Source organism: Aythya fuligula, chromosome 13, assembly GCF_009819795.1.
Source record: "Aythya fuligula isolate bAytFul2 chromosome 13, bAytFul2.pri, whole genome shotgun sequence".
Taxonomy (NCBI): Eukaryota; Metazoa; Chordata; class Aves; order Anseriformes; family Anatidae; genus Aythya; species Aythya fuligula.
The window spans coordinates 15675284-15690844 of NC_045571.1; the positions used below are offsets into that span (position 1 = coordinate 15675284).

General features: G+C 34.4%; 1 protein-coding gene across 4 annotated transcripts in view; it reads right to left on the reverse strand.

Annotated features, from left to right (window-relative positions):
* DIAPH2 (diaphanous related formin 2) overlaps positions 1-15561 on the reverse strand; it is a 174010-nt gene that overhangs the window by 152029 nt on the left and 6420 nt on the right. For 3 of the 4 annotated variants that reach the window (XM_032195987.1, XM_032195986.1, XM_032195989.1), the window contains exons 2-4: positions 6647-6679; positions 4018-4194; positions 2493-2597 (exon numbers count right to left, since the gene is read on the reverse strand). In XM_032195987.1, the coding sequence (XP_032051878.1) occupies positions 2493-2597; positions 4018-4194; positions 6647-6679 (315 nt within the window). The remainder of the gene's footprint in view (positions 1-2492; positions 2598-4017; positions 4195-6646; positions 6680-15561) is intronic. The other variant, XM_032195988.1, reaches the window with a different exon arrangement.

Consider the following 15561-nt stretch of genomic DNA (forward strand, 5'->3'; position numbering starts at 1 on the left):
AAATGAAGTTTGGCTTTATTATAAGATCCCAATCAATATTTTACAATTGAGTTCTACTTCATACATTTTTAAGTCAATTAAGATGCTAGCTATTTTCAGGCTATGAAAGTACAGAAAGCTCATTCATGCCTCTGAACAACCTTAAATATTCCATTCAGATGGTGTGATTCAATTGCAAGGAGCACACAAAGTTCGATACAAGCCCTTTTTCTGTTAGAAAAAAAAGATTCTGCTTATCTATAGAACATCCATACTGGAGCTGATTTAAATTAAAAGCATATATTCATGCATTTTGGGATTTTTTTTTCCAGTTGTTAGTGGCAAATGTACGCCCAGTTGCTGCAGCTCATATGGTAGGCAGTAATGCAGTCTGTTAAAATTTTTCAACAGTTAGACATGCCATGCTTTTCTTACTTTACTACTGTATCATGGTACTCAAGGAGTCTACATTTCAATACCTTTATATGCATGGGAGAGAACCATCTCCTAATTAGTTTTGGGAAAGAAATGCAATGTAAATACTTTGCATTGTGAAAATTTCTGCTGCTTCAATAAAAATTTTTTTGCTTATAAAAAAAAAAAAGAAGATTTAACATTGATTATCTAGTAAAAACAAAACATTAGAACACAATCAAGTTCTAGGCAAAGCATATTAACTGAAAATTTCACATTTACTGCATAAGCTTGAATAATTTTCTATTATCCTGTATATTTAGCTAACCAATGCTTAATGCACTTGAATACTTAAAATTTGCAGTCCTTCACTCTGTCCATTAAGGTAAATATATGCAAGAACATCACTCCTCTTAGAAGGGTAATCACCATTTGCACATTGTAATAGCAACTTTTCCTCATTTAACTTTCTAATATTTAATGCAAAACATTTAGGTTTAGTAATTGCATGTGATTCTAGCTTTTTTTTTTTTTTTCTTTTCCTGAAGTTTAACTCCAGCAAGCTGATTTTAAATGTTAGAAGAAAAAAAAACACTTATTGTGTCATTTGCAGTCTATTCTTACAGATTCACTAGGTAGACACCAAAAATAATCTTATTCTCTGCTCCATTTAATTAAGAAACAAATTACTATTTAATATAATGTTATCAGAATCTTGCAATCAGATTCCGCCATATAGACCTGCTAGTGCTGTTGCCATGAGGTTTTTGAATAATTACTCCATACACATGCTTCGTGTCTAGTAAGCTACTGTTTGCAATAAAAGGTTAAGTGTGAAAAAAAAGATGAGATTCATCCTAATTTCTAAATAAAACCATACACATTTTCTAATTCTATTGAAGAACCATGTTGATATCAAATCTGGTAACTTGAAGAATACTACTGCCCCTTAAATATTAAAAGCTAACCCCTTCTACCACTTGCCCCCAGTGCTGATAAGCAGTTCTGACATTATTGCAATTAATTCAGTTCCTTAAATTCAGTACTGTAATAGTTCTTTGAAGTTCTATATACAGCAAGCAATGTATGCAGCAACAATATATACAGCAAACAATAGCACAAATCAGGATACAAACTATTTCTAGTGAAATCATCCATTAGTATTTGTGTTTTGTGCAATACTTGTGTAGCCTTGTGATGCATTCTCTTATTACACAAAAGAACTGTATAGTTCTTTTTGTATATTGCCATAGTCAATATTCTAACACAGAAAAAGCATTATTGTTTTATTTTATAACTACTTAGTACTAATATTCCCACTACTGAAGAAAATAAATTGTAGCTCATCAGCACTTGATATGATGTTGCCACACCCAGCAGCTGTTCAAGCATATACTAGTTCTCTTACGCTTATTTCTATTGCCCCAAAATAGACATTTTTCAAAAATTCTCCATGGAGGATCCATCAACTAAGGGTTAATCAGTCACCTTTCAGTAGAGACAACAGCCAACACAAATAAAAGGTCTGAAAAATACTTTTCTACTTGAAAAGAGTTTCAGATAGTACTTCAAGACCATCTTTTCACTACCTTCATAGTATATAAAATGATTAACAAAATATTTAACACAATCTTCAAGCCTGCTACATGTTCAAATTAAGCTAAAATCTTGACTTTTTTTCTAAGCAATTCAAATATTTTGGTTGTCTAACACTGCAAATTGCACATCCAGTATGTATAACGTTACTTAAATCATAAAGTCATGCTGTCCTTTCCAAGTACTTCTGGTTCCAAACAAATCATATAAATTGCACAAAAATATTTTATAGTTCTATTATTCATTACACTTCATCAGTGAATTTGAAATTTATTGTGATTTACAATGAAGCAGCACCTTTCCACATTGCCCTACTCAAATGTAAACACTTCATACACAGCTGCAGGAGTTTCCCCTCCTACCACTCTTAGAAGGTAAATCCAAACAAAATAAAACAAAACAAAACCAAAAAAAAAAAAAAAAGGAAGTTTCATCTTCATATGCATAACCCTCACGAAGCTAACCTTATTAGTTTCACCTGTTTGGGAGAGGCAACTACTTACAGATTTGGCAGTTGCAGAAATGTACTGGACAACCATCTCACGTTTTGTGGTCAAGTCTTTATCTCTCAAAGGAGCTTTACGGTCTTCATTTAAGTTCATGTCTTCCTGTAAAGAAAGAGACCATCGGGATTTTATTTAATATTTTTTATTATTTTTATACTCCTTTTCTTGTACAAAATGCTCATTTTTAAGCAGAAGTGAGTTTTTCCAGTATATCTGCTTTAGTCAGTTTAATTCTGATCTGATTTTCTAATCTAATACTGTCCCTTAAAGTGCCTGCTGTTTTAAAGAGTTCATCAAAGATGTGATTGCACTGAAAGCAATTGTCATTAAAATGAAATTTAACTCCAAAAATAAAAACAGATGACAATACTCATTACATAAGTATTAACTCTCATCACATTCCTGTGCCTTTTTTTTTTTTTTTTTAATAAAAACACAAATTTTATTACAACTGACAATGTTCCTGCAAAATTGCTTCTACCCAGAAGGCTCAGATTACATGTATTATTAGCTTGCCACTGGGGTAGATGTGACTATGTTTCAACTGATATATTTAAAACAACCTTAAAAATCCAAATACCCTACTAGATATGTAAGATGTATAAATGCCTATTTCAACTTAATAATTAAATAAAAAATGCAGCCATTACTAGCCATGAATATCTTGCCATTAAAAATCAAGGTTACATCAGATTAGCAGCTAAGACCATTCAATACTACTGCAAGAACTTACTAGTCAATAGCTTTTCAGAGAACCACTAGTCTCTGGAAGACTGAGCTATTGTCTTCTTCAATTTATATTACTTGGAAAAGTTAAAAAGGAATCCTTTCATCTAACAAGAAAATCAAGCAAATATTATCCAGTCTTTCAAACAAGTTTCATTGAATAGAAGAGAACTGTGCAATGGAATGGGACAGTTCTTAGGCCATGCTGGCTGTGTGGAAATTTATGACAATTTTCAAGAATGATACAGAAAACAGTACCTAAAAGCAATCTCAAAAGGTTGCCCATCCTGATGCTTTGTGTACCAACACTAATCTGCATGACAGAATTAGTACACATCTATTTCTAAAGTTTGCTTCTATACTACTGATAGAAAGCTAGAAAGCATGCTTGTGAGTGGAATCACAAACCTTGACAAGGTCACCTAAGGAAAAACAATCAGGATTATACAAAATTCAGCTTTGAATAATTATATAATCGAGAATTAATGGAAATTATTATTTTCCAAAGGCATTTACTTAAGTTTATTAAAAACAATCCCTCAACAGCAGTGTCTAACTACCACAACTAAGGCATACAGAGATTATCTTAATGAAATAATCCCGTTTCTCCCACCTTTTTCTCCTTTTTCCCTTTATTTTCTCTGAAGAAGTAGTCTAAGAAATTTGTATAGAAAGGATTCCATCACTCAGAGTTATTCAGCTGCTTACATACCAGAACTTCCAAAACAACATTTTAAACTTACTACTACATAAATAACATGAAATTCTCATAAAACGATTTGGCATGTCATCTTACCATCATTTTTTCAAAGAGATCCATAACTTCTTTTTCTGATAAGTTCATGCAACGTTCATCACCAAGTGCCTGGCAAAGTGGGATTTCACTTATAGTAGGTTGAGCATCAATAGGATGCTGAATAAGAGGTTTCTCTTTTTTCACTGCTGATTTTCTGAAGCTTGTTATTCTGTCACGCTGTAAAGATATCAATTTAAAAATAAGCAGAGACAAACAGAAACATAGGAAAACAGAGGCATTAACTCAATTACATGATAGTAATACACACATTTTTAGTTCACCTCAGCAGCAGAGACAAAATTCAAACTACTTTAAGTAATAATTCTCTTACATTCAGAGATTAGTTTTCATAGAAAAAAATATTTCAGGTAGATTCATGACAGGTTACATGCAAATGCGATATGATGTCCTAACAGTTTCAAAAGTATACCATCTACATTACATTCTTAGCATTTCAAAATCTCAAGTTGATCTTCTGTCATTACTCCCTAATTATTCTCATAGTGAGTAAACATGGTACCACAAAGGTCATGTCCAACGTTCCTTCACCTGAAGAGCTATAAGCCTTTGGAGGACAACTGAAAAAGCCAGCGTTGGGAAGGAGGCACTCAAGTTCATCAGGCTTATTATTAATAAAATCCTGCTGAAGTAAAATAAAGTTCATAGAGGAATTAATGCTCCTAGTTCACAACTTCTTGAAGTGCTTTTGAGCACAGACTCCTGAAATTAGCATGTAATTTTAAAAAGCCAGGTAAAAGATAACTCACATAAAAGCAGCCATCCATAGTTAAATACACATAAAGGACATTAGTGAAAGCATACCATATAGTTTGCCATGACATTTCACTGGTTAACGTTGACTTGTTTTATGCCTTATACCCCCCAACACACACTTTTTTTTTTTTTTAAAGCATGCTTATTCAGTTAATTTGTTAATATTGGAAACAACCAACAAGCACACCTTCCTTATAAGGCCATTTGTTACTGTATTATTTAATATCTAACTCTATCCTAAATAGAGTTAGATGCAGACTTAGAAATTTTTTACTTCAGTAAAACCATCTTTATAGATAGGTGTGCATATATATACACACGCATATATGAATGCAATGTTACATGTATAGAAATTTTGTAAATTAACTGTTTGCATCAACAAATATATTTGTTTTAGGCAAGGAACAGCCTTATTAAGATGTGCTTTCATTTACCAGCAGCTTACGTAGGGTTACCAGTATCATTCATAGCATTTATTGTAACATCTATCAATACATGTAAAACAAAACTTATGTTGTCTATAATTAACATATGCGAGGTGTAAAAAATCCAAAGTACTATTTCATTTGTATGAAACAGATTAATTTAAAATTAGTCCAATCTGGATGGGAGAAATTCGATTAAGTGCTTTTGAAGACAGGCAAGAGCAGTTGTTCATTGATTTTTCCTGTTTCATTTCGTTGTGGTAGTGATTTTTGTTTGTTTGTTTGTTTCAGGGTTTAGTTTTTGTTTGTGGGTTTTGCTTTGAGCTCCTATTTGAGACTGTTGTAGGCTTTTGAACCAGAAGTATCCCCAGATAAGCTGCATGTCCTTTGAACTTTTGGGAAGTTATTTTTTTGTGTTTGTGGTTTTGAGAGGAGTGGGTTTAGATTCTTTTTTTGTTTTTCCCCTTAGAAGTCTTACATTTGTGGACAGAAACACATTACCTAAAAGGATATTGTCAATTTTTAAAAAAATGCAACCATTTTACACTAATCACATTTTTCCCTTACAAGAATAGTTATGCTTCTCTGAAATTAAAAATAGGGCATATCCTATTGAAAAGGCTACAATATGTAACATAATGCTGGCAAAACAATACCCAAAAGTAACCAATATACATCAAATGCAGTTTTACTCCTCACTTACATTAAAGTGCCCTTTCAGCAGTCATGATGAAGTAATTCATAATCAATTTCACTGTACTGTGATCCATTTGAAATACATATCATTAACAATAAATGTGTTTAATCAGATTGCAATGTAAGATCACTTTAAAGACATAAATGAATCTTGCATACAATTACTAGGCACCATTTCTTCACTTCAGGTATGTAACTGATGACTAACTAAATAGCCAGCATGGCTTAACTATCATGTATAGAAAATGGAAGTTGATAGTTTTAGTGCAACCTATTTTGAAATTATGAAATAATATCAAGTATATGCAAGTATTCAAAATTATCTGCTTGGTGCTATTGAATACAAAGTTGTTCGACATACAGTGCACTATTATTAGCCAAAATAGTTGCACTTGAATCATGTAGTAACTAACGTCAAAGAAACACTGAAGAGTCTTTACTGTTAAAAAGGCCAAAAGAAGTAGCACCAGTTACTTCCAGAAAGTTTAAACACATGTACAGTATTACCAAAGCATTTAGAATATGGTTAACGATAACAATTTGGAGAAGCATCTTTAACAACTTTTCTTTAATTGAAGTTACAAATGAAGGTCCTTAAGTATAGCAACTGATTTTTCTAAAATCCAACACTTAATATCCTTATAAGAACATGTTATATTGTCCACAAGATTTGGAATAAAATAGCATGCAGTGTGTAGTTATCGTTGCAAATTAAGATATTCCGAAGACCTTACCACATCATCTGCCAAAGTTTTTATTTGGATATTCTATTAAAAAAAGACACACACACAAATCAAAGAAACAAGAAAAAGTTACCTACTGTTTTAGAATAAAGTCTGTATTCCATCTATCCTAACATTTAAAAAGCACCCAAAATTTCAGGAAGTGTTCTACCACAAGCACAACTACATGAGCATGGAACCTGATGTATGCTATTGAAAAAAACAGGCTTGTATCCCCTCTCACCTTGTCTTTCACCCAGTTAACTCACAAAACCGCAGCATGTATAACCAACACCTCTACTATTTCACAATAAATAAATAAATAAATAAATAAATGCAATCTCTCTTTAAACAGCTTTCCAAGACAAACACTGAATAAGCTGAATCAGCAAATAGCTATGACAGTCTCAGTTTTGACAGTTGTTGATATTTGATGAGCATTTACTGTGCCCTAGCTTTTTGATCCTTATATCATTTTAGCACTGTCTCATCTCCTAAATTCACCTCAATACTCTCAATAGTAAGTACCATAAATTGATTGAAGAAGTAACGTTAAAACCAGTCACTATTATCTATGACCCCTATTCTCACTTTTTCACTAACAGTAGGAAAAACCTGCTGACACAGATCATAAGCATCATATCTTTATTCACAGCCAAGAAAGCAATCTATTGCATTACCATTACAACAATCATATCAAGGAAGAGTAGGTTAATAAGCATTAATTTACACCACAGAGTCATGAATACATAATGGTCTAGAACTTAAGGAGGAAAAAAGTAAAAAAACAATTGCTGTATCTGAAAAAGTGCAGTAATGGGTCAATGACACAGCCCTGCAAGTCACTGGTTTTAACCAGCAATCGATCGTTGGTTATGCTCTCACCAGCCAAAGCATTCAACGTGCTTTTGTCAACACCCCATGCCACATGAGTCAACAAACCTTTGGCTGGGTTTTAATTTTTTCCAAGTATATTGTACTCCCTTGGTTAATGAGAACTGATTAACAACTCCACTTGCAATAAGGCTCCAGTAAGAAACAGTAACAACAGAAACAACAGAAAACTTGACACTGTAAGCACTGTTCAGCAAAAGCTAAAACACCAGTATGTTAACACTGTTTTGATCACAAATCTAGAACACAACACCACAAGGAGTGCTACAAAAAAAAAAAAAAAATCATAATAAAAAAATTAACTCCATCCCAGCCAGACTCAGATGAGACAGCTAGAATAAAATGTCTTTCTAGTCCAGATATTTACACCAATCCTTTTCCTTCATAACTGCAACATCTCAAACCTCTTCCTTCCACCCTCCAATTCTCCTCTAGTTTCACTGTGTAAACTAAGATTTATTTATTCCAGTAGACTTTCTTAACGAAGACTGTTCATCAATAAGTCCAAGAGAAGTAAAATTCAACCATGATTTCAATACAGAGACATCTATGTAAGCAAGAAGCTCTAGAACTCAGAATGTTTTAGCAATCACTTGTACTAGAAACATTCCCTATTCCCCCCCGCCTCCCCCCCTTTTTAAGTACTGTCAATCTCTCCCAGAACCTGCAGCAGGATAATCTACTCCATCTCTACATTTATATTGCATTTGTCACTCAAAATCCTCTGGGCAAAATACTGAGTACGAAATTAAGATACCAGACAACGTTGTATTTTTTTTATTTTTTTTTCCTCCCTAGACATCAAGCCCACTTCTCAGAACTCCTTACAGTGCACAAGCTATGCTGCTGCCAGTAGCTACTCAAGATAAGCAACACATTTAACAGGTAGAAGTGAAACTGCAAGAAGTTGGAGGCAGAAGTAATGTAGGTATATGCTCGTTGATTCTCACTGACACAGAGTTTTGACAGTCTCTTATACTAAGAAGCAAAACACAATATCTTCTAACTATTGCTTTCAGACTGATTTAAGAACATAAATGAAAAGTAGTTTACCTCCCTAGGAGAAAGCTTGAGATATCACAGTGTTTGCAGTCAGTCCTCTAGCATTAGTCTTTCAGCCCCCTATAAGATAGCCACAGCATTACAAGATGAAAAGAGATCAATCCTTTCCTAGCTTGTTAAAGACACAAACTTCCTGATTTTAACAGTATCTCAAAGGCAAAAGGTTTTGCAAGAACCTTTATGATTAAATATTTGCAAATAAGAGATCTTAATGTTGATACATAAAACCACACAATTTAAGAGGTCAGCATATCATCTCTTTTCCTCCTTGCTTGTTAATATTAGCACAAATTATGGAACTTGACCAATTCCTGTATCAAAGCACAAATTCCTACTGATTTACCTAAGTCTTTTCAGTGAAGGTGGAATTAAGTGACAGAGCTTTTTTTCAACTAGAATGCCTTTCCATTCCACCAATACTTAAAAATATTTACTCCATCCAGTTTGTGTATTGCTGTTAGTATCCCACTACAGACAAATCACAATAAGGCACTCCAAAAAAGAACAGCATATACTAATGCAATTGCACCACTCAATTCTTTTGTCTTTAAAGGTCAGTTTCAACCTTGCTCATGTCCTAATAGGGACTACAAAGAAATTTTTACAACAGCTCACCACATCTTTTGGTATAAAGATCATGATTTCCTCATCAAAGCTGAGTTCACACTACTGAAGTAATAATATCAACATGTAAAGAGTTAAATGATTTGAGATGATTAGCTTTTAATGTTAAGATCACAGCAAGTATATATTTTTTCATCCTTTTCTAATTTCTGTATTAGCAAAGCATTCCAGATCACATGGGAGCTGGCCATGAATTCTAAGTTGCAAAGATAACTCATAAACTCATTATATTTAAACGGTAGTTCGCTGTGTTCAGAGCTGTTACAATCAAGATTCTCGCTTCCAACACAAAAATAAAATTAAAAGCAACTCACAGTTTACCACATATGTATAATGAAACACTGATCAATCAGCTGGGTAGCTTCTAAACCTACAAGCAATTTTTACTCTATTGCTTGCCACTCAGCAAAATCACAGTGTGTTGTAATACCCTCTTCTGACCACAGGCTACAATTTCAGGTGAAGCAAACTGAAACATGACCTTCCTAGTTTTAAAAAAATAATAATCAGAAAGTCAAGAGAAGATGACTTTGTTTTTGTTTTTGAATTTACATGGACTTCAGTACTTGCAAGAGACATCGGCAAATTTGGCTCAATGGAAAGTGTTTTTTAACTTCTGGCCATCCTCTCAACCTGGTTGCAGGAAGCTCTCTGGCATTCCCCAATTACTGTACTTTCTTCCCACGTTCAAGAGGAGACCGATCACTTACAATTGAGCAATACTAGGAAAATACGATATACAACTCCATGTCAAAGCCAGAAGGTTGCCCAGGGTGGTCATTATTAACAGCAGGGGGCACCAAGCCTTTAATGATAGAGCTAGAACATTGAACACATCAGCACTGCTCCCAGATTGGAGGGAAGAGAGACACAGGCTAGAGGCACATCAATAGCGTACAGTGGCCTTCACAAATGCCATTTGCTGATCCTCAAGGGATGAAGGAAAGGTGCACCTCCACACTCCGTCCCTGTGCAAGGGGAATACACAGACCCTAGGAAGCTTTCCGGTCTGACTTCAACAGAAGGTTGAGAGAAACTGAAATGGCTTCCTTATTTTTGTCTGATTTGACAGAACACTATTAACACTCCAAAAGCAAACGGACTAATCAAGAAACAGCATTTTTCCAGATGACATAAAAAAGCCTTTGCCAAAAAGCAAGTTAATTCAGAAGATGAAAATAGTAACTGTAAAGAAACTTAGATGAATTTTCTTCAACTCCTTCAAGAAACTTTTGTTATTTGTAGCTCAAAATAAGCTTGTTTCAGACAATGAGTCATTGATGTTCATCCATAAGCTTTAAAATCAGAGCAAAATTAAAAGGTGTAGCTCCACAGCAGTTTAAGCCAATAAAATTGCTGGTTGTGAGACACAAGGACAAGGGTGGCACTGGGAAAGCCACCAACTGGATCACATTAGACAATTGTAAAAAAATAATAATAATTCAGAAAGCCTATTAGGATGGTACAGTTTTCACATTAGCCAGTGCAAAGGAAGACAAAAATAAGTTCTGACATTTTCCAGAGCTACTGCTAGAATCCAAATAGTATCCACCAAGTTCCTACATCAACTGTATCAGACAAGTTCTCCTTAAAGCTGCACAGGATCAGCAGTTTATACCAGTATGCTACATGACTGGTGAGTTCTTTATATAGCACTTCATACATTCAACTTATTTACAGATTGGTGGAGCCATTCCCAAACAACACAGGTAAAAGTACAGCAGTAGGCTTTGATAAAGTTTCCATCTGTAAACTGAATATGATTTTCTTCTGACCTTTTAAATGACTAATCTGTGCACTCCTATTTGAGCTTCAGAAAAAGCTTGATAAAACAGTAGCTCCATTAAGGTTAGCTCACAGTATACTGAGATACTGAGATTGAAGCTAATTCCTGAATGACTTTTGAGATAAACAGTAACTGGTTAACATTTTACATTAAAGTATTTGTTTCATGAAATCATGGTAAAGGTTTAATAAAATTCACGTGTGTTCGTGGGTAATTTAAGCACATACCACTCTTCAGTACTATGACAAACTATCTGTTTTGCTTACCTTCCCCTCTAGCAGCATTTAATACTTTCCTCATAACCCATTACAAGCACCTGGAATCATGAATTCCTGCTCCTTTTTAACAGGAACTCTCAACTGTACTGAAGTCAAATGATCTTACTAGCTTCCTCATTATTATGTACAATATAATTCCTCTCTATTCACATGCTACTTCATTTCCTACTTCCCTGTAGGACAATCAATCTTCTCAGGAAGCTGCTATAAACAGGAAAGAATACAAAAAGGAGGAGAAAGCCCCTGTTTGTATCTCAGCAGCTGTAAATTCACTTTAAGCCACTGTTTCGACTACTGAGTTGCACTGTAGTCTACACACGCTGGTTATTACTGAACTTAAAATTTCTGTTCTTCAAGGAAAAGCTAAAGTCCATTGCTACAGCAGCATTACTCATTTTCCCAAATTTTACCATTATATTAAATGCATTATCAAATTTATTATTGAAAAAAAAAAAAAAAAGCAACTTTACAATCAACTTGTTTATGAAGAGACCAAATACAGGCCAACCAAACATTTGCTCTTTGCTAGGAATTGTAGGAATTGTCTTGGAAGAAAGAACAATATTCTAAGGAGCTGTTGACATGGCCACTGTAACCATAGTCCATGATTACTGGGTACAGACAAAATGAACACTGTTTGAGGGTAATTCCCACTCCTTTGGCTCACTGCATCCCTTCCACTGCCAGTTCCTTTGCAAGGAACTGCTTTTGGTTGGCTGAGTTCTGTGGTATTTTGGTGCTGTGGTTTGCTTTGTTTTTAAATATTAAAAACAAATATAGATGTCCTCTCTTCTTCAAAGTCTATCAAACATAAAATTCTCAATTTTCAAGGAGCTGCCCGGTATTTGATTGGATTCTTGGTATGGGTTTTGTTAGCTTTTGCAACGTATTATGGGTCTTCTGCTTTATTGTTAAGTATGTAAATTCTCTCCCAACAGCAACATTCTACTTTCTTTTAATCCTCTCCTCAAATGGTAGCAAAGGAATCATCAAGTAGACTGTGATATTTATTTCACTGTCTATGGTACTCACAAGAGCAAGAGGTATTCCAGGAAACCAACAGCATACTCAGTTAAGAGTCTTCCCAAAACTATCTCTGCATATAGCAGTAAGGAAAGTATACAGAAACTGAGACTGTCACTTCACAGGGATAATTAGACTATATACATGTATACCTGCATGCATTGCCAAGTGGGAAGCAAGTAAGCAGGAATAAAAAACAATATGCAAGGTTTGTGTGTAAGGACTGGAGAATTGTCTCAAATCAAACCGTTATCTCAATGACTTCAGAAGAACTCTCTCAAAGTTAACTAGTCACTGTTCATCTTAAAAAAAAAAAAAAAAAAAAAAAAAAAAAAAAACACGTAACTTCAACTTGCAACAAATTATTAACCCCAGGTTAGAAGCATGGGGTTGTAGTTAAAATGGCTGCATGTCTATGAAAGGGTAAAAACAGACTAAGACTTCAGTAAAAGTGAATATAAGCCTTCTAAAGTTAAAAAAGTCTCTCTAGGGAATGGGAGGTAAAAGGTGGTGGTTTATTCTCATTGCTCTTAACTGACCAAACTCAATAGCTTTATAATAGCTTTTACTCAGTCTGACCAGCTCCACAACATACCTAAATGAAAAGATCAGCTGCTTGCACTCAGGAGAACACAGGACAGGGAAGGAAGATGCACAGTAATTTGATGCACAACAAGTGTTGCTATCTAGCAAACTAGCTTTGTGCTGACGCTACACTGAAAGTAAAAAAGCTCAATTCATAGCTTGCGTGCAAGCATCAAATTGAGATCGAGTTGGCACTTAATATATCAAGAATTGCTTTGACATGTTTTTTCCAATGTAAGCATTCCAAAATGTTTTTTTCAAAAGCACTCCACAATAATAGTATTTAAAAAAAAAAAAAAAAAAAAAAAAAAGTTCCTTAAGAACTCAGAGCTCAGAAGTCAAGTACATGTATTTTTTTAAAAACAAGCCTCAGAGATACAGGGCTTAATATGGCCCCGACAGACACAGTTGGCAGAAAAGCAAGAAACATGCAGTCAGCTCAATAAGCATTTAAACGATCCATTTACCACACCAGGAGCTTTACTGCATTCACTTGTAATGAAGTCCCAGAAGTTGATCCAATGACTATTGAAGTGATTAACCTAACAAGTAATTTCAGTCTATTTTCCCAGGAAAAAAAACACTTCCAGATTTTCTTCCAAACCAAAACCAATTCACTTGCTTACTCTAGGTGCAGTAAACAGAATATGCTGACACTGACAAGCAATCCTGTCCGATACCAGTACAATAGCAAACACATGAACAGTTCTCTAATAAAGCATACCTGCCACTTTTTTCCCCCCCCAGGCACACAATATATGTACAGAAAGCTGTGTGGGTATCTTAAAAAAAATTTTTAATTACTCAGATGAACTTCTCACATCTAGTATTTTAGTAAATGAAGCTTAAGAAAGCCCACTTCAAAAGCTACACCTCCTATCAAGCAAAGCATGAGATGTATCTGACACTCAACTATCTTAATTCCTGTTCTTTTTTTCATAAATACTATGGTATTCAAGAAAGACCATTAAGGTATTAATTGCCAAGACTATTAGACTTGAAATTAAAATTAAGCCCAAAATAAATGCAACTCTGCAATGCTATTGTGTGCATGGCTCGAAAAACTAACTGTATATGGCATCAATACATATGCTTAGCTTGACAATTGAAGTACACTAAGAAATAGAATTTGATTATTTTCCCCATTTATACCACTGCTGACCACTGCAGTCCCAAACAGTCTTCTTTTTTCTTCCTTAAGCAAATACTTCCCTGCTGTAATGCAACTGGAACACTGCATGTAACTAAGATTAATAACTGCCATGTTCTCATCTCCTCATGCAATCAAATGCAAACATCCAGCTCAGTTCCATTACGAAGACACAGTTATTTTTAAAGCAACTTCAATTCTATAGCAATACAAGTATATAACAGCAGAATATGAAGAACCAAAATGTAACAGTAAAACAAAAAGAAACTATACTGTATAAGAAGTAACTACGTGTATCTAGAATCTACTGAACCTCACACTGTCTTTGTATGTGTTCCTCACAAGACCTACACTCATCAAAAAAAAAAAAAAAAAACACACATCCTCGAAGGTCAATATTCTAATAACCATCATTAGCTCTTGCCACACTACTAACTGAAAGAATAATGGCTACAAAACTAAAATTTCTCCTGACCAAAGTACTTTGCATCACAAACTATCACAAGATAACTGGCAAGCAGCTGATCATATTTAATAGTGGTAATGGATGAACTTAGATAAACTGAAGGAAAAGGAATTCTAGTAAACAACCAAAGAAGAAAACAATTAGGGAGATTTTTGACTGGATCAGTCTCTTCATCCCATTTGTGCCAAACAGAATGGTCAGTATAGCACTGAGGTGGGAACAGAGACTAGGCCATCAATGCTGTCCAAGAATAGCTGATAGTCTCCTCTGCCTTTGAACAACTATTTTTAAGGCCACCTTTAATGTTCTACGCCTAAATAGCACAGTCTGTTCAAAGTCACAGACGTTGGTATTCAGTTCAAGAGACTTTCTAAAAAAAAAAAAACACAACTGCTTCAGCATTTCACTGATTGTCATCCTTTTCCTCCATACAATTAATTAGTAGGTAACAAGCTTCACAAACTGCAATTATTACTTTTGTCCAGCAAGATCCAGTTTATTTACCTATTAGAAAGCTACACTTGAAATCAGGAGGTCTACAGACACTTACTCTACTAAAACTGTAGGAAAAAGCTACTTCATTCACAAGACAGTAATGAGTTTGATACAAAGTAACATGTAAGTTTATCCTAGTCCAAATTAGTTTTGTCTACTTGAAACTTTTAAGTTAGTACACAGACAAAGACTTTCAATTGTTAATGTTCTCCAAAAATTATCTTCTCTCCTATTATAAAGGGTTATAATGGTAAAGTTATTTCTCCAAAATGAAGTTATTAAATGATAAAAGATACTGAATTTAAAGAATGACCGTGGCACGCAAGTAGGAAAGAACTATGTAAAACCATTCATTTTAGTCATTTCCTAACTTCTTGTGGTTTTAAGGTTAAACAAGTAAACTGATGAATAACCAACTGAAACTGTCAGTTGCTTCAGCGGCAACGGACATCTTTTCTTCTACTTGGCCTCTAGAATTGGGCAGGGATTAAAAGAATTAGAGCAACTTTATTAGCCATTATTGTTTACCCCTAAAGAATTGCAATTGATGTGGAAAACATGAAG